The following is a 26,307-nucleotide window of genomic DNA, read 5'->3' as shown; positions in this document are numbered from 1 at the left end:
CAGCGTGCTTGTAGGATCTGTCCAATCAAATTACACTTTGTCTTTCAAAGTCCACTTCAGTATCTTCACATGGCACTTCAAGAGCAACTAAAGTGAAAAACTTTCATCCACCCTTTCTTCTTGCTCCTGCTGAGCTCCGTTAAACACTACTCAGTGCTTTCATCACCAACAAAACTTCACAGCATGAAGGACTAACAGGATGACTCTATGTCTCTGCAGAAGGATCACATTGTGTCAAGTTAGCCTCTAGCCTCATTCACGGAAAAAACTTTCAGCATTAAGTGATCAAACTACCCCTCTGTTCCTTATTTGGTAGAAAGGTTCCTTACTGTACACCAGACCCTGACCTGATTTATCCAATTCACCCCACAGCAGTGCAGAGGCTCCTCTGAGAAGCACACATGAGTGTAAAAGTGTCCCAAACACTTCTGTGTTGATTCACCTGCAAGCGACTGCTAATTAAAGCCGCTCCTAAGTGGAGTTCTTCGCCTCGTTCCTGTGCGTTGAAACTGAAGCCAGTTTGTAATTGGCGTCTATCACACTGCCCTCTGAATTCGAATTGAGAACAGTTCGTTTTCTGAATAATTCACAAGCGTTTTTGAGCCATTATTTTACAGTCAAGTTCAAAATAGAACCCGAGTGTGTTTTCATTACCCCGTTCTCTTTGCTCCTCTCGCTCTCCCCACTCACTTGCCTAGCCTTTTCACCCCCTCACTCCTGACGAAGATGATGGTGATGACGGTGATGAAATAAGATGCAATACTTTCTCTGGATGTGTTTTTCTTGGGGAGGAGGCTAGCTCCTGGCTTGTTCGTGACTAATAAAACGAAACTCACATTTCAAAAACATTTATCTCATTACTAAGCAGATTTGACTTTATGGAAAAGGAAAAGCAAGAAGAAGTGCCGGACGCATTTCAAAAGACCGCTTTTAATTGTTGGTGGATGTTTGGTTCTCAGTTGGGCACTCCAGTTTGCATGAAAGAGACTGAATGAAATAGACCACTGTTTATTTGAACAAGACTGGAATCCAGAAACTCTTTTAGCAGATTTTATTTGAAGAACTCCTTCACACTCAACGGCGAATAGTTTAGCCCCAAACTAGAAAAAACCATCAACTGTATCTGATGAGCTTCATATGCAGGTTTCACTTAGTGATTTTAAAACGCTTAAAGCCATCCTGTGGGTACAGAACACAAATCCAAAGGACTGGACAGAAGGTCTGACCTGCTTCAAGGGAAATGTTGAACAGAAGGATCAAATGTAGTATTCAAAAGAGACTTTCCTTTTAAGATTTATAAAAATTCTTAACCTCGCCAGGAGGGGGAAAAAAAAGGAAAACACAGAGACAATCCAGAAAGTACAACTGAAGAAAACAAGTCAAATTAATAGGATGGTAAAGACTTCAGGCATAGCTTGAAATAGACTCCCACTTTTAATTAACTTTTACTCTGATACGGCGCTGCTCATACCTATTCATGGATTATGTGTTGCTGGGAAAAAAACATTAAACACCTTTTTCCTCATTTTTGCCTGATTTCTCCATCTAGATTTAAGTTATAGGACTAAGATAAGAGAAAAGGGCATTTCTGTGTAAGGTGATCCAATGCAACAAACAAACCCCACACTTTAAAAAATATCTGGCTTTTGCTAATAAATTGCTTTGAGCCTTTGAATTAAGTTCTATTAAGTCAAGTGAGATGGAAAAATGTACCAAAAACGTCATAATAACAAAAAGGAGAAACATGCACATAAAACCCAAGGACTCAAGGAATCAACATGTACATCTACACTGTGAATTTCCCATACCTTTGTATTTATGGTGTATTATGGTTTTATGTAATTTTATAAAATCAGCAACAGCTACAAACTCTCAGTTTCGGGCTCCATTCTGAAACTATGTTAAACTTAAATATAAATTACCAACAGATTAATTTCTGCGTTTTAGAGTGAAGACAGTCTTAAAGTCACACTAGTGTAGTTTTTTTTTTTTTTTACAGTTCAGTCTTAGCTTGAATGAGTTGCTATATCATTTAGCTTTTATGCTCCTTGATCCTTCAGCCATCCGCGTTTCTGCTGGGACTCACACTCACCCCAGTTATTTATTTTATTTATATTTAGTCTTTCCTATATTAGGATTGAATGGCTAAAACATGAAAAATAGACCACATATTAAAATGTGAAATGTATTTTGTCACTGAATGTCTGCCCTCGTCTTCAGGTGAGAATAAACGCAATCGGTCCATTCATATTATCACCGATGTATCCTTGGCTGATTCTGCCGTAAGGCGCTTGGGCTGGCAGAGGTCTTGCATCAGTACAAGATGTAATGTAATGTCTTTTAATATATTTATTTTCCTTTTCTCTCTCTCAGACAAGCATGAGACCAAGCTGAAAGGGCTCATTTACTTTCAGGCGATTGAAGAGGTTTATTACGATCACCTACGCAGCGCCACTAAGGTAAACACTCCTTTGTTTTGCATTTTTTTTTTTGCATGCATGATAATCAAGTATAAATTCATGAAAGGTGGATTTGTGTGTGATGCGTTAAACTCCAGAACAACGCTTTATACGGCGTGTTTTTTAAAATCGCAGCCATCATTTTTAAGTACAGATTTTAAATTAGATACATTACTTTACATTATGTTACATTATTTTAACAAGCAATACTGCCTTTAAAAAAGAGACTGCAACTTTAGTATAAAGCAACATTTCTGTGTAACTTACTTTTCAAAAGGCAGATTTAACAAATATCTGCCTTTTAAAATTTTCAGGGGATCTAAAGGTTCAGATAAGACTGGAATATTTTTGTCATTCTGTCATTATTTCAACTTCTCCCACAAAAGGTTCACCATGCTCAAGTCATTTTTCTTTTAGTTTACTTTTTGTTTGAAACAGACTACAGCCAGAGTTTGTTTTAACTGTTTTAACTCATTTTTATATTTTTTGTTGTTCTGAAAAACGTCTGGAAAAAGCAACAGGTGCAGCTTTCAGTTTTTGCTCGATAAAATCCCCCTCCTCTTTGATTTCACAGAGCCCCACTCCATCTTTGACCTTCTGCGTGAAAACTCATGACCGGCTTTACTATATGGTGGCCCCGTCCCCTGAGGCCATGAGGATCTGGATGGATGTCATAGTAACGGGTGCAGAGGGCTATACGCAGTTCATGAGCTGAGGGACCACTGGGTGAGCGATCTGGTTGATGTCGGAAACCAAGCGAGCACCCAGACACCTGCGAGCCAACCTGAGCTGCTCCCTGCCGCAGCCGGGACTGGAATCAAACAGCTTGACAGCGTGTAACGGATGGACTTTTAAAGGGATGAATAACCTTGGGCCAGATGCCTTTGAGCAGATGAGGGCTCACTCATGACAAGGGTGCATTTCAGTGATTATGAGAGTTGTATTTATCTTTCACCTAGCTGTGTGAGTAGAAGAAAAAAAAACACTTTGAGTAGCCTGCCAGTAGATTCACGAGGGACTTCTCAGCAACATCAATCACATTCGAGTACCAAATGTACTGTTAATATTTACAATACGATACTTTATTCTTACTTTATATAAGCTCAACCTGTTTACACCTTTGAAGCCGATCTATGCATGCAGTTTTATCACTCTAACCTTTTTGATACATTTGTACTTTTTCCCTTTGTTAACTTTTCTCATATTACAAAATAGCCTCTCAGTATTACAAAACAACAACTATACAGTAAAAACAACTTACAAGCAGCTACTCTGAAATATATTATTGAGACGCATATTATTTGGTGCCAAATACTTGTAATGCTGTGCAAGATTTGTTCTTTTTTTGTTACACAAGTGTTAATACCACTTTATGTATTGTTCCAGGAGCTTCTCATTTAGGCTAATAACACAGCTTTAATATGTCTGTACTATGTCAAGTTAAATTCTAATAATATGATTTTAATAAGAATCATAAATTATATAACAGGATTGTAAAACTACGTGTAATAAACAAAACTATATGATGTATCTTTTGTTGCTTTTTGCCTCATAAAGCACTACGCTGCTGACAAATTGCCTAAACTGGATGCATTCAGTTAGCACTTCTTCCTTAATTAGCGTGTCTCCCACACAAGTTAATTACCAGCTTTCTATAAATAAAACCCGCACGCCCCAATTTGTTGCTTACATTCACAAAGGTGTTCATTTTTAAAATGTTACAACGGGTCTATTTACATGAGAACAATCAGGTGGTTTAATGAGTTAAATTGGCTCGTTAACTCTGATCAAGTACAAAAGAAACACTGAAGCCGTATTTTTTGTGTTTGTATTTTTGGGGCAGCGTAATTAATTATATCGCTCACTTTGCACTAGGTGGGAGACATGGAAATGAAAAAAGGAAAAAAAAACATGAAGGGAAATTACATGCGACTTTACATGCATGATTCAATATTAAGAAATTTCAAATCACGTACTGTAAAACCATGTTCATGAAGTTCCCACAAAGTGGGCGCTTAAGAGTAAAAATTCCTCACATCTACACAGCGGATCTTCTCGTGTTCAAATTTTCTAAAGGTGCAAGTGCAGATTACTATTAACCTGTGACAGGGCGGTATGATTAATTGACTCCAGGGACCAGGGGGATATTCAGCAAATGTGCAGGTAATCAGGGAAGCACACCTTGCTGCTGACAGGTACTGATTCGATTCAGCACTTGAAATGTTAATTCTTAATTTCTTGGTCTAAAGTGAAAAACATGTTGTGTGCAGCGATGTCGACTGAAATGAGCACCCTCAGTTTAATGCAGCCAATGATTCCTACTAATAACTTCTGCCGCTTCACTAATATCATTCACACCATTTGCATTTGGCTGACCTTGGGAGAGATTTTCACACATCATGCCATTCAGTACTTCTGAGTCTTTGCTGTGCCCAGCTGAATAATAAACAGATCTTTAAGAGGGCAGCGCTCGCTCATTACCGTGGTGACGAGCAAGAGTGACACCCAGCCTTATTGTTGGTGAAATATTAATGAAACAGGGGGTGATTTCCCCCCACTCTCCCGCTCACACTGGTCTTTTTCCCAAGGCCTTTATCACACAAATGAGAGCGTCGACGCTGTGAATTAGCAAAGGTCTTACACGATTTTGTCAATATTAATAGGAGATATTAGCCTCGTCTCAAGACAACCGAAAATATCTGACGAAATGAAAACATCTGTCAGCTCAGGGGGAAGGTTTTTTAGCATCTCCTGTCAAAGATCTCCGCTCTCACATCCTTCACAACACTTCAGCGCAGGCATTTGTAATTTATAAGTTTTCATATCCACATGTGAGTTCGGATTAATTTAGGAGATTAAAGCGAAAAATCTCCTGCCCAACCCCTAACACACTCCCCCCTCTGCACACACGCAGGCTCAGACATCACACATGAAAGCATCCTTCACTAAATGCATCTGATACACTGGCGAAAGTTGCACTCACAGTGTTTACTGCTTTGAACAAATCATCTTCGCTTTCTTTGAAGGGGATGTAAACCGACAGTTATTAATTCAAAAACAGGCTACACAATAGATACAAAGCATTCGATTACATTGTTGTTGTTTTTTTCTCTCTCTCCAGATTTCACAGTACGCACAGCACAATGTGTAAAAAATATCCAGAGGGGAAACGCGCCAATGTTGACCTAATGAGGACAACAAAAACAGAGACACATCACAACGGCACCCCCACTGTGGGGTAATAATTCTTTGTGTTCTGATAACTAAATAAAATCACACTTTACATGTGCATTGATTTTTTGATAATCTGAGATATAAAAGGAACTGTATATTCACCCATAGGTAACCCTTTTCAATTGCTTGCTAACCCACATATCTGATGAACCAATCACATGGCAACATCTAAATCCATTAAAACTTTTAGACATGGTCATGAGAGCTTTAAGTTTAAAGTGAGCATCAGAATGAGGAAGAAAGGTGATGTCAGAGGAAAATAGCCAGGTTGCTTCAATCTGAAAGGAAGGCAACGGTAGGGCTGTGCGATATGACCAAAATCTCATATCCCGATATAAGAATTCCATCGTCCCGATAACGATATAAATCACACAAATGTAACATTTTCTGTAAATTCTGTGAATCTCGGGCAGCTCGACTTGCGTGAAGTGTTTCCAGGTGCGCGTCATGTAGCTGGAGTCGAGTGTTTTAACAGATGCATGAAACTACACATTTTGAGTATTGAGTGAGTATTTATTACACGGCGTGCTGCGGGGAAAAGCCTGTTCTAACGTTTAAGTCTAAGGTTTATTTTTTAGCACCTGGCGGCTGTTTTTTTTACTTCTCATCCGTAAATAATCTGCTCTTTCACGTGATTCAAGTTATTTTGAAAAGTCTCAACAGGATCTTGAGCTTTATTGTGAAAGGTTTGTGTGGAACATAAACAAGCGGACACGCTATGGTGTTACCGTCTTGTTGCTAACGACAACGCATAAAAACAGGCGCTTGTCCGTCTGTAGTGTGGTTATATAAAATATAAGAGAAAGAGAAAACTTTAAGAAATTAATATAGCCACTACAGTGACCATCAAAACGATGAAAAAATATTGCCGTAAACAGTTTATTTTGCGACACCACGAAACAAACGATAGCGTAAAATGAAACGATAGACGTCTTTATGTCGTCATCCGATATATATCGTTATATCGAACAGCCCTAGGCAACGGTATCTTAAATAACCACTAATTAGGCAGATGGGTTTGAGCAGCATAAGACCACGCTATGTGCCACTTCTGTCAGCTAAGAACTGGAAAGTGAAGCTTTAGTTCACACAGGCTCATCAAAATTGGACAACAGAAGTTAAAAAAAATAAAAATAAAAAACTTGCCTAGTCTGATGAGTCATGTGTCTGCACTTCGGAGACACCACAGAGGCCCTAAAGGAAATATTTGCTGAAGGTCATCTAGTCCCATCCACATTCCCTCCTTTAAAACAGTGGCCACAACTTTCAATCAGAATTTCCCTATTTAACAGACATTACACGTCTCCCACCATAACGGACACAGATTTTGGTTCCGTTTATCATAACTGTCATAACTGGTAAGGTTTTTGGACCCATAAGCAAGCATTGAGAGAGGTACCAGCCTCACTAGTTTTATTACATAAGAGGTTTGAGTGGGCAGGTAGGCGAGTGTCCACAAGTGAGTTTTCTTGCAGACAGGTTTTCTTTTCACAGAGACTGTTTGTTCCCCTGAACAAGGGAATGCAGACGAGAATACCAGAGGGGATCCAAAGCAGATGGAGAAAATAGTCAACAAGACTTCCTAGAGCTAGACTAGCTATTGTACTGCATGCTGTAACAAGCTCGTGATGAGTTGATGAAGAGCTGGTTCTTTTATGCACAGGTAACTCCTGATTGAAAACAGGTGTGCCAGCCAAGCTCAACGGGAAAAGTGAATCGACACACTCAGACAGTAAAAAGGGAGCGGGTGAGAGAGGGAGCTTGAAAAAATGCACTGCAAAGAATACAGAAATGCACAAAGAGAAGGAACAACAGGAGGAAATACACTGAATACTGCAGTGTAAGCTCCAAGACATGGGGAAAAAAAGAAGAAGGGTTGCAAGTAATGTTTGATGAAGCACTACAAAGTAACACTGAAATGCAGAAAAAAGAAAGAGAGGGAACAACAGGAAGAAACACAGAGAGAAATGCAGAGTATTCTCCAAGACTCCGAGAGGAAAAATACAGAACTGTGAGTATTTTATAACAAAGCAAAAGACAAAAACACTGAAACAGAGGAGGAGAAGGAACACCTGGAGAAAATATGGACCGATATACAGTTTAGGTTCTGAGAAATGGTGACATGCATAAAGAGAAGTGATGATGGAAACACATAAAAAGCGTGCACTTCATGAAATGCTGAGGAAAAATCAGGAGTTACAAGCCAAATGTGACAAAGTACAATAAAGGAATAAAGACATGCATAAGGTGAAAAAAAAGAAAGAGAAGGAAGTGATATATAATGATGTGAAAGAATCGTATGAAGAAAAGCAGAAAAAAATAGAAAAAACTGAAGAAACTGTAGAAACAGAATGAAGAAACCATAAAAACTGGTCATGTTGTAACAGTTACGGTTAAATTATATGCCAAAAAAATATCAGCATCATAACCACTTTTAACAATGTTTAGAAATATTACTGATGAAAATGACCATTAAGCAGTGAGTAAGAAAAACTGAATAAGTTAAACTTTGCGTGACATGACTTCCCGTATTAAGGTCAGCTGACAGGTTTAAGTTGGATACAATGTAGCGGTGTTTCAAGAATAATTCAATTTAATTTGAAATGTTCTGCACCTCTAGTAGTATTTTCACTACCTTAAAACAGGCTCTTTAGTGCTATTGCAGGTATGAAAAAAATTCTTTTTAGAAAGTCAAGCTATTACATCACTCTTCATCAACAGGAAAATATCAGCACATACCTGGAACATGACATAAATTAAATATGCTGCTGCTCCGATTTTTAGATGCAGAATTAAACTCGCTGGTCACTTGTTTTTCTTTAAAGGTTCATTTGCTCAACTAAATGTTAACCCACATATTTAACCAGCCAATTACATGCAAATCAATGCATTTAGGCATGTCGAGATGACCGAGACGACCTGCTGAAGTTCCAGCTGACTATCACAATGAGGAAAAAATGTGATTTAGGTGACTTTGACCATGGTATGATTATTGATGCCTGATGGGCTGGTATCAGCATTTCAGAAACTGCTGATTTACTGGAATTTTCCAACATCTCTCTAACCATCTCTAGGGTTTACAGAGAATCATCTGAAAAAGAGAAAACATGCAGTGAGCCTCAGTTCTCTGGGTAAAAATGGCTGGTTGAAGCAAGAAGGCAGAGGAGCACAATCTGACTGCTTCAAGCTAATAGAAAGACAAGAATCACTCAAATAACCACTTATTACAACTGAGATATGCAGAGGAATATCTCTGAATGAACGTGCCAAACCTTGAAGCAAATGGGACCGCAAAAGATGTCAGTCAGAAAACTGAAGCTACAATTTGGATTTTGACAAAATCAGACAACAGCAGATTGGAAATGTGTTGCCTGTTCTGAGGAGTCGTAATTTCTGCTGCCACATTTAGAGGGTAGGGTCATAATTTGGTGTAGACAATGTGTTAGCATGGATCCATTATGTCCTGTTTCAACAGTTTAGGCTGCCTGTAGTGTTGTAATGAGGTAAAAGCACACTTTGGACAACTTAGTACCAAGTAAGCATGAGTTAAACTCGACAGCTTACTAGAGTATTGCTGCTGACCATAGCCATTCTTTTGGGACCACAGCATACGCATCTTCTGATGGATGCTTTGAATGGGGAAAAAATATCATGAAAAATGTCAAATAACCTCAAACTGGTTTCTTGGACATGAAAATGAGTTCACTGTATGCAAATGGCCTTCACAGCCACCAGATCTCAGTTCAGTAGAGCGTCTTTGGGACGTGAAGAATAACATCGTGGTTGTGCAGCCTTAAAACTGCTAAACTGTGTGATGCTGTCATGTCAATATGTTTGCAGCACCTTGTTGAATCGAAACAAAGAATTTTAAAAAATGGGGGTTCCAACTAGTAAAGTGCATCTAATAAAGTGGTCAGTGAGTGGATGCATTTCTTTTGTCTTTATGTTGCTTAACACTTAACACTTTGTCTTATGCTCCACATCAAAGTAAAGGACTGTTTGCTTGCAAATATACTGTTAAATAAAGTGACTTTGCAGAAAGCAGAGACCCCATGACAAACAGTCAAACAATGGAAGATAACATTGTAAACTAGTGTTAACATGCCTTACCAAACTAACAATTAGAATTCAAAGTTCAGCACGAGTTAACTTAAGCTCTGATGAGTGAACAGTTTAAGTTTTTTCATGAGCACGAAGCATATGGCCTGGATGGTTATCGGCTGTGTAAAACTCATAGGTGACAGACGCTGAGCCTCAGGGGTTTTAAATGTTTCTGCAGCGCAGCATCACACAGCCTGAGTGCTGTAAATGACACAGAGGAACCACTTGGGACCCATTTGCTTAAAGAGCTGAAATTCTGGAGAACACAAGTGATGCACGGACAATAAGTATGAATAAAAAGCTGTGATATGCAACAATTCGTTTACTTTCTTTGTTGTCCTGCTGTTATTGTAGCACTGTTTTCTTTTACAGACCTTACACTGTATGCCACGCACGGCTTCATTCAACATGCTTTCAGAAGTTGGAGTTAGGTATGAGTGATCTACTAAAAGCTGTGAGATCCCACAGGAAGACAAAGCAGATGCTGTAGTGAGTTCTTTACATCAAACACCTCTAATATACCACGAAGTCCTTGAGGAATAGCAAATAAACAGAACCCTATGACTGACTGGTTCCTATCTGTCACAGCTGAATGCAAATGAAGTTGCTTTAAACATCCGTGAATGAAAAATTATACTATGCTTGTCACTTTCCTGAGACTTGATTACATGTTTTCACGGCAAACCGAAAAACAAATTCAAGTGATCAGCAGGCTGAACACACACAGAAACGTCCACAAATCCCCTCTGAGAGGCTTCCATTCACAAGTCATAACTGAATTCCATGTTTTCTTCGTATGTTCAAAGAGGGGCAAAAGTTGAGGACAATAAATTCTGAGAGAGATGATGATGAAATGATGGTGTAACCCTTACTAACGTGCCATACATGCACTTGGCATGCAGCATTGACTTTTCTGACTTCTCTGCTCATCCACAATATTCAGACAATGAATTTGGGTATCGAGTGATGGACTTCCAACTCCCGCTATAGAAAAACCGACAATAAATATTTCAAGAGTATCTGAAGTCTAGTTTGATCCAGAGTTGTTTACTTTGGCTCGTTTTCCTGTGTTGTTTTAACAAGTCGGAAAGTTGATCTATTCCAGTTTTTGCAAATGGATACTGAGGTTGTTAAGATTTTCCAGAGGAAGGAGGGGGAGACATGAAGGTGTTTTGCTGCGCAAATAACACATTTTACATGTCTTCCTAAATAATGACAGAGGAAACTGTACTTAATAGTGGAGACTGCAGGGAAATCCAGCCATGCTGTCATAAGGAGCACCTTAGATTTCTCTCATGATGCGCAAACAGGAATCCCTCAGTGGACCAATTAACACAGACAGAGAGAGCAGTCAGCGATTTTCCCGGGAGACCTGCCAACTTCACCAGCTACTAGTATCTCAATCTGGTCTCCATTACGACCACATTTATCTCGATTGCATCAGGCTGCCTTTCTACAAATCTCTCAGAGCTCCACTCCTATGGTAACAACCACATGGTGGGCGTTTTGCTGAATAGCGCCGCTGTAACAGGGCCATCCTTTTAAAGGCATCAGATCGACACAGACGGACAGCGTATATTAGACTTGGGACATTTCACTCAAATTCAATTTCATCTGGTCTTTTTCAAAGAACATGTTTCACTTGGTGTGAAAACAACTTCCCCTGGAGCCATCCTGGATAATGTGATTCTGTGCGATCGATTCGACTTTCAGATGTTCACTCAATGCACAGACATGCTTCTCTGTGGACAAATCTATTAGAGGCTAAATCATAGTGCCAAATCAATTTATTAATTCAGCAAAGCTGGAAATAAACCTGTTGGTTTTGGTAAAATGATAGAGTAACAGAAATGCAACTCAGCAAATAGGATGGAGAATGGCTGGGTTGTTAGGAGTGCCAAAACAAATGTGAGGTAAAAGGAAAACAGTAGGGGGAGAGAGAGAGAGAGAGAGAGAGAAAGGGAAAAAGAGAGAGATGCAAATCCCATGGCAACAGCAACCAGACAACAAGTCTAAAATAGGGGGCAGTGTCCGCTATTACTATAGCAACAGGAGAACAGCACACTTGCTCAGCTTCGGGATTTGCTGAAAGGAGGAAAACAAAGCTTTATTCCTAACATAAATGTAATTGACAGTCATTACCAGTAACTTCATTTAGTTCCACCAGCTGTGTCTCACCAAATTAGTCACAAAAATAAGGATTCGCAAAGTGTATTAGGCTGACAGCCAACCACAAGGGATGAATAATTTATCTTCCATTATTCACTGACTTAGTGTAATTTTGCACCTGGGAAGCTTTGGGTAGACAAATGAACAAGTCAACAAAATAAAAGTGAAATGAGACATAATCACAATAGAGTAGTTGCAAGCTAAATTAAAATAAACGAATAAAACAGAGACATTACATCCACAACGGTGACTAGCAATTATGTAATTCTAAGTACTTTCTAATTTAAATTATGTAATAAATGATATATGCTGCATGTTCATTAGTTATCGCGACATAATCGGCCAGATTAAGTCATTACAAGCTGAATGCTGTATCAGTGTCTGAGTTTGTTTAAACTGTATCACAAAGTGTCAACGATATTCTCTGCTTTCAAAAACTGCAGCACCGACCTCCACGCCCGGTTTGTTGACATGAAACATGTGCACAGTCTGCACTGCAGACAGAGGGAGAGAGAAAGATGACAACACGGTGGTGCTTTGCCTTGCCTACCACCGACCAATCATATTTCAGAAGTAGCCGTTTTGAGCCAATCACAGAACGACAGTCTGAGCCCGTGCAGCCAATGGTACTGTTCGTGGACCACTGATGCAACGGAGATGCAACAGACTTCTTCTAAACAACAAAGTGTGTTATGAGCCATATAGCGCTTTAAGCAAAACAGCGGCACGCCTTATTGTAAAGTACAGTGTCTGAGCTGTAGTTTTCTCGACAGATCGCGTTCGCGTAAACCAAATCCTCTCACTTCGTTATTTAATTTAAAGACGAGGTTATACCCTTTAGAGCTTAAAAACTAGCACAATGTCTAGCTAAAAGGCTACTTTTCAGATTCCCTTTTTAAACCAGTTGTTACTTGTATCTTGAATTGCACAGTTTGAATTTAGTATTTTCTTTTTTATTAGTATATTTATTATCTATATATTTATTACTATAAATAATAGCATTACTCACCTGAATGAGCAGCTGTGTTACTTTTACAGAAACAACAACAAAAAAGTAGCTCAATACTTTTATAAAAGTGTGGGCAGCGAGAGTGTGGGACGTCCTTGGGTGAGCCGCGGAGGGAGGGGGCGGAGGGATCTGCACGCGCGGAGGAGCCTGGTTTACCCCGGTGACGCAGTCGGTTGCTAGGTGTGAATGAAGTGATGCTTTGTCACAATTAAGCGGCTCCTCAGTTTACAGGTCGACCACAACAAAGCAGCACCTCTCTCTGTTTGCCTTGTCTAGGATATTCCGAGCTGAAATATGGCTCTTTAATCTTTTGTTAAGTTGTTGGACCCGAAAAGTCGTCGTGCTTTGCTTTAGCAACGCACCCCCAAGTGCTCTACAATTTTTTCTGCAAGAATGGAGTAAGTGAAAGTCTCTCTACTGGCTGTACATAGAGCTGTTTTGTTGTTGCTGTTGTTGTTGTTATCATTTTGGTGTAAAGTGGCTACATCTTGTTTGGTTTCGTCGCTTTAAATGAACCTTTTTGACAAATTCAAACATCTTTTTTCTTCTTTTTTATTTTTTATTTTTAAACTACGATCACTCATGGAGTTTGACTGATTGTGGTTGCTTTGTGGTCAGTTTTAGTTTGATTTTTATTGATTTTTCCTCTACTCTAAATGTATTGCCTTCAGTCTGTGCACTAACTGGAGATACATCACGTCTGTCACTTCCAGCGTTTAATCTTTCAATGTTTAATTTAGCTCTCATTGCTGTAATCGAGTCCAATCTGTTTAAGTGATTAAAAAAAAGAATTGGTAATTAATTTTAAAAGGAACATGCGATTGGAAGCAGCTCATCAGCATTCATCCTCTTTGACCAGCAGGGCAGCTCACCTACAGAGTAGAGGTAGCTCTTGTGGTGCTTCTTGTCAACAGTTGGGCCCTTGACAGCGTCACTGGGTCCCACGTGTTTTGAGGACGTCAGGTTAATTTTGCTTTGAGCCAGATTAAAGCCCACAGGACACTGCTCCCACTTTTCTATCACCCACTGTGTCACATCTGAGGCTTGGTTTTGGGAATAATGTACTTTTCTGCTTTTCAGTATTTGGTATTTACTGTAAAGCCTTTTTGTTTAAAAGATGAAAAAGTGTATTTGTGTGAAAATGAATTAAGTGAGGACCAGAAAGTGATTTTTTCTTTGTTGCCTCTCATTAAAACCATGCAGAGAAACTTGCAGAGGGCAGCACAGACAGAATCCCATCTGATGATCCCCATTAGTCGACTGAGTACGCCGTATCTTTCTCAGATATATCTGATCCCCCTTTTTTTCTTTCTGCTTACCCTCTAGGTTTCATTATGCTCACCCAGACCTGCTCACTGTGGCCCATCTCTCAGACCCTGCTTGCTCTCAGCATATGCTTGGACTTGGACTGAATCAAAGCACCAACAGACAAAATGATGGCAACATCAGCGCCTGTTTGGAAGACTCTTCGTGTCTGCCCGGCAGACCCCCTCGCTCTCTCTCACCCACAGGCTAACCACAGCCAATCACAGGGGTGCAGGGGGGAGGTGTCAGAGGAGAGTCAGCACTTAATTGGTGAGTTGCAGCGTGTACGCTTTTTTATATTTTTCCTCATTTCAGGTGGGCTCGGCACTGCAGCACATTCGTCCTTCTTGAGCAGTAAGTAATAAACTAGCTACGTCTGTTATATTAAAACGCTGCAACTTTATCGGCAAAACCCCCCAATCTGATTTGCCTTTATTATTATTATTATAAATCTGATTGTTATTTTGGGAAACTGCTTCGTGCACTGATGGATTTTTTTTTTTTTTTTTGCATGAACGTTATTTTTTTATTTAATTTTTTTTAGCAGCATTATTTCCTTCCGACAAACATCTTGTAACCGATGCAATTTTTCCCCCCTCCTCAATAGGTGATGGTAACACTGACTGGATGACGGAAGAAGTGGATTTCTCCTCGTACCTCCCAAACCCTCCTTCCCCTCCCTCCTCTACTAATGCCTCCCTTCCCCCTTCACCCCTTCAGAATGATATCCAGGTGCCCTCTGACTTGGAGGTCATGACCTCTCTGCTGCAAGAGGAACTCGCCCAACTAGAGGACTACTTCCTGTCTGAGCCACTGCCCGAGAAAGGGCCGAGGCTGGGAAAATGCGACAGGGGTCCACTGCCTGCGGGTCCTCCGCCATTCACTCAGCTGCCATACGCATCATACGCTACATCCAACCAATCGGAATCCAGCCCACTTCTTGTTACCTTGGCAACCGGAGAACTGGACTTGCTCAGCATCTGTGGCGGGCCCATTGGGCGCTCCAAAATTCCAAGACACGCCCCATATAGCTGCAGTCGACCCAGTGGGTGTGGTAGGAAAAGAGTTCCTGATGGTTCGAGGTTCAGCGAAGGCTGTGACAGCAGTTTGTTGAGTTCCAAAGGAAGTAACTCAGGTAACTCAGCTGTGACCCTTACAGGTAATTATGGCTGTGTAGAGGACGACCAGTTGGTAGGGAAAAGCTACTGCTTGGGTAGTGCGGTTGAGCTCAGACGATGTGCTGTTATACCAAAAGAAGAGAAAAATTGCTGTTTCACTCAAGATGTGATAGGTGGTGGGAAGATTGTTGGTGGTGGATTTGGCTTTGGTGGATCACTGGAGGTCCCCCATAAGAAAGAGGATCTGTTGATGTATAGCATGAGGGAAGTCAGTGGAGGTGCTGGTAACAGTGATGTGCTGAACAGTATCAAAACTAGTGTGGAGGTGACAAAAGCCACCGTTTCTTGGAAAGCCGAGAGCAGCGAAGGTTGTTATCTTCCAACAACATCACAGTCTGAGGCCTACCATAGCTTCTTGGGCAACATCAACGAGCAGGTGAAAACAGAGAGTCTACAGATAGCTCAGCATGATCTACACTGTAATTTCCTTGAGGATCAGGGCCCAGAGTGTCTTTTAATGGCTAGGGATAGTTTGAACCTGGAATCTTCGGGGCACAGACAAGCATGTCGGCTGAAGGAAGACCACTGTGCAATGAAATACGAAGTGGACATCATTCCAGGTGAAGGCGGGGAGCGCAAACAAAAGAAAAGAGATCAGAACAAAACTGCCGCTCACAGGTGAGATTCTTCTCGATGAAATGTCAATGTTATCAAAGTTTCACGAGTTTACATTTTCACAGAGTCTTCGTTTTTGGTCGATGCAGGTATCGCCAGCGAAAAAGGGCGGAGCTCGATTCTTTGGAGGAACAACTGCACTGCCTTGAAGGGAGGAACCGGGAGCTCCGGGACAAAGCAGAGTCCGTAGAACGTGAAATCCAGTACGTTAAAGACCTGCTGATTGAAGTTTACAAGGCCCGTAGCCAAAGGCTTAAGCAGGACACAACAGCGTAACACCAAGCTTCTGCGAGTACACTTAGAGAGAGCGTAACAGGGAGAATCAGCAGCTCTTTCTGTCTTTAAGTTTGTCCTGAATCAAATGTTAATTTTTTTTCTTTTTTTTTCTGTAGCGAGGGGTTAAAAGCATGCTTTGCTAATATGAAATCTTTTTTACATTTTAAATCAACACTATCCAATTCTTCCATCGCTTTCGTACTCGAATCACTTGAGCCGGCACTGTGGCATAGCAATGCTTTAAGATGACAATCATTTTCGATAGCTCTCGCACTTCGTGAATCTACTATTGAAATAAGGTAATTTCAGAAGTAATGTAACTCATTATGCAGGTTTTATATTTGTAATAGCCTTACGTTAAAATTGATGTCAGCAATAGAAACTCATGTTTGTTTGAGGGTTTTTTTTTTCTTTCTTTTTTAATTATTTTCATGCTCAGTCGCTGGATCACGTTATTGGGTGTTGATATTTCAGTGTGGACAAATATTTCAAATCAACTGCGTTTATGCAACAGCAAAAACTAATTGGCATTAATACTAAAATTATTAGAACTGACCTTGAATATCCTTTGACTTTTACAATTGCAGAAAGAGCGGCTAACGTACAAAAGAGTCGTGAAACTTTATTGTGTATTTTGTTGTTTGTTTTTCTGTAAAACATTTGATTTGCTTCCAGTTTATTTCAGTCAATAACAGAATTATTTTATTTGTATGTTTAGAGTATTTTAGCCAGCTTTGTTGGAAACATTACTTTGTCTTCTGTATTTACATTTGTTTAATTTTCATCCCTTTAAATGTAACAAATATAACCTTTGCTATCTTTCTTTTAGCAATGGCTTCAAATAATGTCGGCATTATGCATTCTGTGACCAAAACTGTTTTTTTTTCATATTATTTTTAAATGTGTAACATTTTATCATGTGGTGGCAGTAAGATATTCTTCCCTCGCATTTTGCAAAATGTACAATCTGTTTTGCAGCTCAGGATACATATTAATCCGCCAGTTCTACAAACATCAGTAGATAATCATGGGAGGAGATTACAGACTTGAAGCTTGCAGGGTTTCCTCATATAAAACTGTTGTTTTTTTCTTTATTTCCAAATGTGTACAAATATTGTAACTAGTATCATTCTAACAGCCTTGCTCTGCATGCCTTTGCATAAATGTACTCTCTGGAATAGAAAATTTAGGGTTTCAGAAATAATTCTCTCTCTAAACTGCTTGTTAAAGCAATAAGTTTTATAGGCCTCTGGCTGATCTGCACTAATTTGTAACAACTTTTGTATGTTCAGGGAGTGGAGTGTGTTAACCTTTTCTTTCTATAAAATTATTGGGGAAAAAAATCCTAATTTTGTTGTTTCTTAAAGCTTTTGCAGCTTTAGCTTTGGTGTAAGAGGTCTCAATTCTTTTTTTCATATAAGCAAATAATCATTGTTACTGTCATTTGCTCCATGCTTATACCAAGGATAGTTGTTTTTCTATGCATATTTATTTTAAGACAATCTTGAATATAACAGCGAAACTATCGTAATTATTTATGGGGTTTAATTGGTGCTTCTTTTTTTTTTTTTTTAGCCCCCTGCGGTGCACTATCAATCCCGATGGTTAAACCAAAAGTGTGTACTAACAGCACATTTAGCGCGTTGTGTTTTTAACGCAATTTTATCATAGATACAAATTAACTTCGTCTGATGTCAATCTTTTTGCTTTTAAAAAAAAATAAAGTGTATCATCAACTTGGCCCGCTGTGCTTTTTCTTTTTGGTGCTTTTACTGGGATTTATTTTTATTTTTTGTCTGCGTTATCCGAAGTACAATCTGCGGCCTGAGCGTGAAAATAAGTGCTTGGTTTTTGGATTTAATAAATCCGCGGGGTTTTCATTTTATTTTTATTTTTATTTAAGGGAAATCAAAGTAAAGCCCGGTCAGGGCCCGACAGACACTGACAAGCGCTTCTTTTCTCACCCTGCCCCGCTGAGCAGACAGCTGACAGACGGTTATACAGAGAGGACTGAAAACTTTCATGGGTATCGATCTCTTCTAGTTTAGTCGATACAACATTTAACATAAAACCACATAAAAACGCTTTCGACGTCCAGTCCTCGGAAATTCGGCTTCGTTGTTTTCTACTTTATTTAGCCCAAATTCACAGACTTCTAGATGACCTCGAAGGGCTTTGAAATGCGAATGCCTCTAAATTCACATGTTGATCTGCATATGGAACATTTTTAAAATCCATCAATAATGTTCGCTACACCTAAACAAAAGCTTTCCAAAAATCGACAGCACGCTGCGGTGCCAGCAGAAATACTCATAACTCAGAAATGAATGAAACTCCTCATTCGCCACTTTTATACAGACTGAATTATTGTTATGACAATTTTATCGATGAAAAAGAAAACCTACCGTGATTTTTACGAAGTTACATCGTTTCCTTTTTCTCGTGAAATTAGAACAGCTTGCTGTCACAAACCGAGACGTTAAACAGTAAAACAGTTTTATTTTGATTCATAAACGGGGACTCGGTCGTTCACTAACACATGGCTTCAGACAAATATGTTGCTGTAAAGTTAAACAGGGAGCAGGTTTTTAAGCTGCTGACTTTTCTGGTGCAGTCAGCTGTCCAATGAGCCGCTGATAGTCACACTGTGGAGGAGCATGTTGTGAAGCCTGAACAAGCTTCTTACTGGCATCAAGAGACATCAGGACCTTTGAATGAATGCAAAAGAAGAGCAATAATCGAAATAAATCAATAAATGTGTGTTTCAAAGTGTGTTACTGACTTGTGAAAGATTAAACAGTGAACAAAATTTATCTAAAGGACAGAACAAGCTCTGGGCGTAAGAGCACAGCTTTAAATTCAATACCAGGAGGTGTGAACTGTTTTCTGCTTTTCTAATTAAAAAGTAAAAATGAACTATTTCAAAAGCACCAAATTCTCCAAACAGAGATTGTTTTATTGTAATGTGAGCATGTGCGATGCTGTGACTTGCTCGTTACCTGACGCATGGCATCCTGCTGGCTGTACAGGTATAAAGATCCTATGGCAGCTTCTCTCACTGCACTGTGGTAATCTGTGCATGCAGTTCTTAGAAGTAAGCTGGGCACATTTTCCTCCAGCAACAAGGATATGGCTCCATCAACATTTAGCAGGTTTCCCAGGGCGGCGCAGCAGTGACGACGTGTGAGGGCATCAGGATCATAGATTAGAGTTACCAGCATGGCCACTGTCCTCCTGGCTTCATGTGTCCACCTTCTTTCTTCCTCCTCCATTCTCTGCTCTCTTAATGTTTCCAAATCACTTGCTGCCTCAATATCTGAGTACGTCTGTTTATTTTGTTGCTTTTCTATGCACCATCTCCCTCTATGTATCCCCTTTTCACTGGGTCTGTCCATATGCAGCCCAGCTGCAATATAGCCCAACCAGTTTCCAACTGACCGGCAAGCAACCTGCCGGACAGGCATGCAGGAATCATTAAGGCAGTTTACCATGGCTTTGAAAATGTCAGGTTTTAGGGTGTGTTGTGTGAGAGGCCTGAATGGATCCAAATTTCCTAAAAATCTACATGTGGCAGCCCTGATCTGCTCATACGAGTGAGCCAGTGCATGCTGCAGCACTGAGGTTTCTACATAAAGTTGCAGTGGGCAGGAGGGACAACGGGCTATCCCAGACAATAGAGTGAGGAGCTCCACAGCAGCTTCCCACAGAATTTCCAGCTGCAGGAGTTCGGGGAGCAGAGAGCAGGCAGTTCTGGTTGGAGGACTCTGACGGCTGGAGGCAGGGAGCTGATCGTCCCAGGATGGCAAGAAAAAGCAAGAAGCTGCTTTTGTGAGGTGGTCAATTGAGCGGGGGGGATCACACAGGAGCAAGCGGCTCAGAAGGGAGAGAGGCAGCTCCAGTAGATGAAGAGGAAGGGTTTGAATTACCTGCCAAAGCACAAAAAAAAATAATAATAAAAAATAAAATCACACAGACAACTCGTCATACATCAAACAGGCAACAACAAACAACAACACAGTGCTCTTAAAAAAGTACAGACACATCCAGGTGTACAGTACTGCATGCCAGACACAAAACTAGTGCAAGAGTTATCCTGTGTTGCATCAGAGAATTATGTTTGTCGGCGAGGTCTTTATTGGAGCAAAATAAGGCCCTAACCTGCAGGAGGCTTGTAACAATACCACAGCTGTCGTACAACTGGAGAACTGTGGACATGGTGCGTGGAGGCAGGTCCAGGGCGAATGGAAAACATAACAAGTGGCAGCTCAGTGTGGATAAAGTGTTGTGACTCAGATCCACCCTGGGCCTCCCAGGATTGCCCTTGGCAAACAAATGAAGACTGTAGGGTATAAAAGATGCTATTGTTAGCTCCAGGCATTGTAGCTGGCTTGTAATACAAATTATTTCGTTTAATTAAGACATCTCAACACTAACCACTCGGTGCCCAGCAGGCGGCCAAGAGCGTACACACATTCTGATCCAACATCACAAAACACAGGAATGCACGAATATGCATCCTTGCAGAAGGCAAACAGTAAAGCAGAGAGAAAGAAATACAGTCCTGTAACAGACACACACAAAGAAGCAAGGTTTGCTTTTTCATTAGAAGTGTTTTCAGACATCATGGGTTTCACAGGATGAGTACAATTACCATTTGCTGAACAGAAGTCAGAGTCTGATGTTGCACTTCTTAGGGAAGCACCGATCTTTTTCCACAGATTCAGAAAGAAAACTTCATTTAAACCCGAGGGCAAAGGGCCATTCTCATGCTGTTTAAACAAGAAAGCACAGACATTTAGTACAGATACGTTGCTAATATCTGTACTAATACATGTTTAACCAAACTTCATCTGCAGTCTGACCTCATTAAGTGCATCTAGGAACAAAGACAGCAGGCCATCACAGAGTCCCCAACCGGAGGGTGGAGAAATGTGGGGCTGATAATGTAGAAAAATAAATGGATCATACATTTTCAGGTCCCTTCAAGCTTTCATATTACTGCCAGGTTTACATGAGCTCAGTACCTCACATGGGTTCAAGACCAGAGTTTTCAGCAAGGATGCTAGATGCTCCACATCAACTTTGACATCAACATTGTGTTGTGTGAAGAGAGACAAAACACAAGCAGCCAGAGGCTAAAAGACAGATAATTGAGCGTTTCACACAACAGACCAGCTGAATGCATATCAAAAAGGTACAGACACAGGATATTATATGTAAACCATGCTGAACATGGTTGATGCTGTTGAAATATGTCAGTGGGTACTCACGACCAGACGACTGAGATTTGGTTGACTAAGAATTGTTTTGAAGGACTCTGTGAACTCTTCCAGGCTAAAGCGTGAGAAGCAGATGGTGAGCTGCTGTAGTTGGAATCTCGTGTGTATGCACTGAGTATTTCACAAATGAACAAAGTCAGTTTCAGCGAGGGAAAAAAAGACTCATCAAACCTTTGTTCCTGTTCCACCCAGGCACAGTTCTTCTCCCAGTAGACCAGGACCACTGTGATCATTTCTTGAAGGACGGGGATACTCTGCTGATGCTGACAAAGTACCAAAGTAGAAGTGAGAAACATTGTTGCAGGATCAGTTCATTGTGAAACACTGTTTCAATCCAGGGTAGCAACCTTAATGAAATCTGAGCTTTCTACAGTATCCTGGATCAGGCCAAAGAGGACACGGGGTAGCCCAAGTTCACGGCCGACGTCGTTCAACTTCTCAACCTCGGCCATCACTAGCAGATTATGTAGAACCCTCATTGGTTGCTGAATCTGCTGAACTTCTTTTACCACGCCCCCTTTTAGCTGCCCAAACAAAGAAAAAAAAGGAGTAGATGCAAAACTCTTTTGAAGAAGAAAAAATTCACGCCGAATGAAATGCTGAAACATTACCTGAGCTTTAAATTCCTGGATCTTTGATTTAATTTGAGATATAATTATGCTGTAATCTAATATCTCTCTCGTTTGTCTGCTTGGATCGGACAGTTGGGCCAGATTCTCCCAGTATTCTTTGTTGTTTACATTCTGAAAGAACAAGAAATGACTCAGTGTCAGGTATATATTAATATATTAATTTAAGAAAGCAAGTTTTTTTTGTGCGTGTTATCAAAGCAGATCCTCTACTGACAGATAATATGTAAATAATTTCTAATGAGTGGAAAAGGCAGCTGTCTCTGACCTGCAATCGCTGTGAGGTGTGGCTTTCCTCCCTGCATCTCCGCACAAGTCGCGGCCCGATATCTATACAGGGAAATTCCCGTTCGTAGTCTATGCTTATCTGACCCCTGTAGAGAAAGGAACTATAAACACATTTGTTTATGATAGCATAACTCATCGTTACTTTGAACCTTCATTAACACCTGTGCTTTGATGTTGAGCTAGCTTGAATCTTCGGTCCGAGGCTTTGATTAGCAGCCATCATATCCAGCTGACCCGAGGTAACAGAAACATCGCCACAAGAGGGCATGGGGTTGCACACTCTAGGGGACATTGCTGCTGCCATCGCACCATTTTCCCTTTCATCCTTATTTTTCTGTCAGTGCACACAAAACAGGTTTAGGGCCCTCCGCTGATCTCACCATACAAACGTTTACAAATAATAAAATAATCATAATTACTGATTACTTACTTTGGCACTGTCCTTTCCTGGTGGTTTCCTCTTACTACAGTTTTCTGTTTGTTCCCTGACCTTTCGCAACAATCTGCTTTCTGCAGAAGCTGGTACAGTCTTCTCTGCCACTTGTTGGAGTTTCAACGCCAGCATGTCAGGGCTGGGTGTGACCGTCAAGGGCCTGGACACATTTGTGGCTGGCAAAACTGCAAACACATCACATGGGAATAAAATCATGAATGTCAGACATGAGAATGTGTCATTAACATTTGAAAGCTTTCTACTAAAATCAGGAGTTTTAAGAATCACCTAGAACACCATCAGCAACAAAGGGATGGTACAAGAGGTCTGGCCATGACAACCGTTTCTGGGGGTCTTTGGTCAACAAGCCTTTCAGGAAGCTCTGCAAAGAAATCATTGGATAGTAATAATATAGAAGACTTTGCATTAGGAAACAATTTGTGTAAGGTTTGTCTCCAATAAACCCTTCAAGGGACTTATAATTGCAACATAATCTTTTACAGGCTTAAAATTTTCAAGCTAGCAACATATTGAAGATGTTGGCTTCAACCTAAATGTAACACAAGGTGAGTAAAGTGTAGCTTTACTGTACCGTGCAAGTGCTGCTCATGGTGTCTGGCCATTTCACTTGGTCTTTCACAATGAGCTGCACTAGCTTGAAGATGGAGTTGGTGTAGAACGGAGGCGCCCCCGTGTGGAGTTCATAAAGGATGCATCCCAAAGACCACAGATCAGCAGTGTGGTCATATGGTTTCTCCTCCACCAGCTCAGGGGACATGTACAGGGGCGTTCCCTTGATAGAAGTAAGCACTAAGGTGGAGACGCTCATCGCTCTGGCAAACCTACAGCAAGATTGCATCATGTCATTTATTCTTTTAGAAACGATTGAAACTTTTTTCTTTGCAACTATCAACATACCCAAAGTCGCAGAGCTTCACCACACCGCTTTTTTCTAGCAGGATGTTTTGGGGTTTCATGTCACGGTGAAGAATGCGATGGGAATGTAAATAGTACAGAGCAGAGACCAACTGGCAGGCAATCGCACGGACCTTGAAAGAAGGGAAGACTAGTTTAATAACGTAACATTAAATAAAGCTTCACATCTGGTTCAATTGTGTAAAAACAGTGAAAACCTGGCTCTCTGGTAAGTTTCCATCATCCTCAAGGATCTGGAACAGCTGGCCCTCTGCGTACTCAGTGACAATCACAACCTGTCATTAACATATATAGGGGGTTATAATGATCATGGGATTATGTAAAGATAATTAGTTGACAGCAACTTATTTGAGAGTTTTGAGAAAATGGGAGAATACCTCAGTTTCAGTCTCAAAACTGTCAAAGAGCTGGACAATATTGGGATGCCGAAGGTCCCTCATAATTTCAATTTCCCTTTTGAGACTTTGTAGCTGGTTTTCCGAGCGACCCAGCTTTGGCATGAACTTAAGAGCCACCACCTCATGGGACAAAGATGAAGAGACGATGTGAAGCAGTGTCGTTAAACAAACAGGAAACTAAACTGTGCTCCTGTAGATGCTTACCATGCCACTACCTTTTCTCCTTCCCTTGTAAACCCGTCCAAATGAGCCCTCTCCCACCAGCGACAAAACCTGATACGAGTTCATTTCGGCGGCAGCTGGTTCCGTTAGAGCCCAAAAATCCCCGTAACTTTCAAACTGTGACCATTGGTAAATTATTGCTCTTGTTACAATAGACGCTTGGATGTCAAATGTTTTACTTTTTAACTTTAAAACTCACAACTTATGACGGGTAGCAGAGGTTACTCTTCAGTAGTGTTATTTTTTTCGGTGTGCAGGGTGTCAACGAATAGCACAGACGCTTGCCAGTTTAGCTGCCAATTCAAAAAAGTGACGCAGAACATATAACAAAGTGTGATAAGTCGTTTGCATACACTCAGTATTCAAATATGCGACTTTTTTCCGCTTATTTTGACATCAAACGTGGTTTTCAACTGTTTTTAACGATAGAATGCCAAAATCAAGACCGGCTTCTGTGTGGACAACTTAAAAGCAGGGGTCCTCAGTCTAGCAACGGCAGCTGCGTTCATAGCAACCACGTCGCAAACAAAGCTAAACGTTAAATAAAATGATATAACTCCCAGAGTCAACATTACTATTTTTCACCCCGTTGGGGCCATATTAGAAATTTTATACCACAAATTATTATAAATATATTTAAAAAAATCCTTATGGTTGAGGGAAGTGGCCCAAGTCTGTCTGTGGATGCAAAGCTAGTAGTAGACCACATAAAGTCACAATCATCATATTTACTACTACAGACGGATGAGATGAAGATTTCCACAGACTTTTACACGACAACACACAAAACAAAAAGGAGTTGATAGTGGACTTCCGGAGGTGCAGAGAAGTACACACCCCCATCACCATCAGCGGCGCTGCTGTGGAGAGAGTGAGCAGCTTCCGGTTCCTTGGTGTACATCTGGCTGAGGATCTTACGTGGTCAGTACACACAAACAAAACAGTGAAGAAGGCGCAGCAGCGCCTCTTCTTTCTCAGGAGACTGAAAAGATTCGGCATGAGCCCCCGCATCCTCAGGACCTTCTATCACTGTGCCATTGAGAGCATCCTCACTGGATGCATCACCACCTGGTATGGCAACAGCACCGCCTACAACTGCAAAGCTCTCCAGCGAGTAGTGCGGTGCTCTGAACGGATAATTGGAGGTGAGCTTCCCTCCCTCCAAGACATCTACAGAAAGCGGTGCCTGAGGAAAGCGGGGAGGATCGTCAAGGACTCCAGTCACCCCAGCCATAAACTGTTCAGACTACTTCCATCAGGAAGGAGGTTCTGCAGCATCCGGTCCCGTACCAGCAGACTGAGAGACAGCTTTTTCCATCAGGCCATCAGACTGCTGAACACGTCATAGACACCTCAGCTTCACTACTGGAACTTTAACATTATGCACTCCATACTGTACAGTAATGCCACTGTTTTGCACATGTCTCACTCTGTATATTTTATTTTATTTATTTTATACATTTTATTTATTGTTTACTCTATTTAATTTGTAAAATATGTGTACACACACACACACACACACACACACGTAGAAAAATATTTAGTATACACATCCAGAAATGCATATACTATTACATATTGTACATATATTTATTAGTTTCAGATGTAGCTTGTATTTTGCTTGTTTACATTATTGTATTTTGCACAACTCTGTTGCTTGTGAAGCTCGCACACAAGAATTTCACTCACATGTGCTGTACCAATGTACCTGCACATGTGATGTGACAATAAAAGTGATTTGATTTGATTTGATTTGTGTTTTAATTTCAGCTTTAT

General features: G+C 40.6%; 3 protein-coding genes and 1 long non-coding RNA gene across 12 annotated transcripts in view; 2 read left to right on the top strand and 2 right to left on the bottom strand.

Annotated features, from left to right (window-relative positions):
- Positions 1–3,989, top strand: part of phldb1a (pleckstrin homology-like domain, family B, member 1a) — a 29,548-nt gene extending 25,559 nt beyond the window's left edge. For all 8 annotated transcript variants that reach the window (XM_085470009.1, XM_085470007.1, XM_085470006.1 and 5 more), the window contains 2 exons: positions 2,374–2,459; positions 3,034–3,989. In XM_085470009.1, the coding sequence (XP_085326135.1) occupies positions 2,374–2,459; positions 3,034–3,174 (227 nt within the window). In that variant the 3' untranslated portion in view covers positions 3,175–3,989. The remainder of the gene's footprint in view (positions 1–2,373; positions 2,460–3,033) is intronic.
- The window catches only part of LOC146700022 (uncharacterized), a 31,012-nt gene extending 17,903 nt beyond the window's left edge, over positions 1–13,109 (bottom strand). The window contains exon 1 of the long non-coding RNA XR_014922502.1: positions 12,973–13,109. This is a non-coding gene — a long non-coding RNA (uncharacterized LOC146700022). The remainder of the gene's footprint in view (positions 1–12,972) is intronic.
- Positions 13,110–13,141: 32 nt separating this feature from the next.
- Positions 13,142–18,081, top strand: atf5a (activating transcription factor 5a). Its single transcript, XM_085470015.1, has 4 exons — positions 13,142–13,370; positions 14,299–14,547; positions 14,885–16,073; positions 16,160–18,081. The coding sequence occupies exons 2-4, from the start codon at positions 14,406–14,408 to the stop codon at positions 16,344–16,346; spliced, it is 1,518 nt and encodes a 505-aa protein (XP_085326141.1). The 5' UTR covers positions 13,142–13,370; positions 14,299–14,405; the 3' UTR covers positions 16,347–18,081.
- A 589-nt stretch (positions 18,082–18,670) lies between these two features.
- On the bottom strand, positions 18,671–25,805 carry stk36 (serine/threonine kinase 36 (fused homolog, Drosophila)). Of its 2 annotated transcripts, XM_085470005.1 has the most exons (21): positions 24,731–25,805; positions 24,514–24,648; positions 24,289–24,429; positions 24,109–24,186; positions 23,894–24,024; positions 23,568–23,817; positions 23,264–23,357; positions 22,973–23,160; positions 22,704–22,876; positions 22,523–22,628; positions 22,237–22,368; positions 21,973–22,149; positions 21,797–21,888; positions 21,617–21,680; positions 21,371–21,481; positions 21,209–21,283; positions 20,998–21,115; positions 20,781–20,907; positions 20,505–20,685; positions 19,346–20,272; positions 18,671–19,054 (listed from the first exon to the last, which is right to left on the bottom strand). In XM_085470005.1, exons 2-21 carry the CDS (start codon positions 24,595–24,597, stop codon positions 18,935–18,937), a joined length of 3,369 nt encoding a protein of 1,122 aa, XP_085326131.1. In that variant the 5' UTR covers positions 24,598–24,648; positions 24,731–25,805; the 3' UTR covers positions 18,671–18,934. The 2 variants fall into 2 exon arrangements, with proteins under 2 accessions (XP_085326131.1, XP_085326130.1); XM_085470004.1 differs by having other exon boundaries at positions 24,514–25,805.
- Between the last annotated feature and the right edge of the window lie 502 nt (positions 25,806–26,307).

This window comes from Copadichromis virginalis, linkage group LG10 (genome assembly GCF_057382275.1).
Source record: "Copadichromis virginalis isolate Kocher_CV1m ecotype Utaka linkage group LG10, C_Virginalis_male_GT1.1, whole genome shotgun sequence".
NCBI lineage: Eukaryota > Metazoa > Chordata > Actinopteri > Cichliformes > Cichlidae > Copadichromis > Copadichromis virginalis.
Note: the sequence above shows the minus strand (reverse complement) of the source record. Positions and strands in the feature narration are given on the sequence as shown.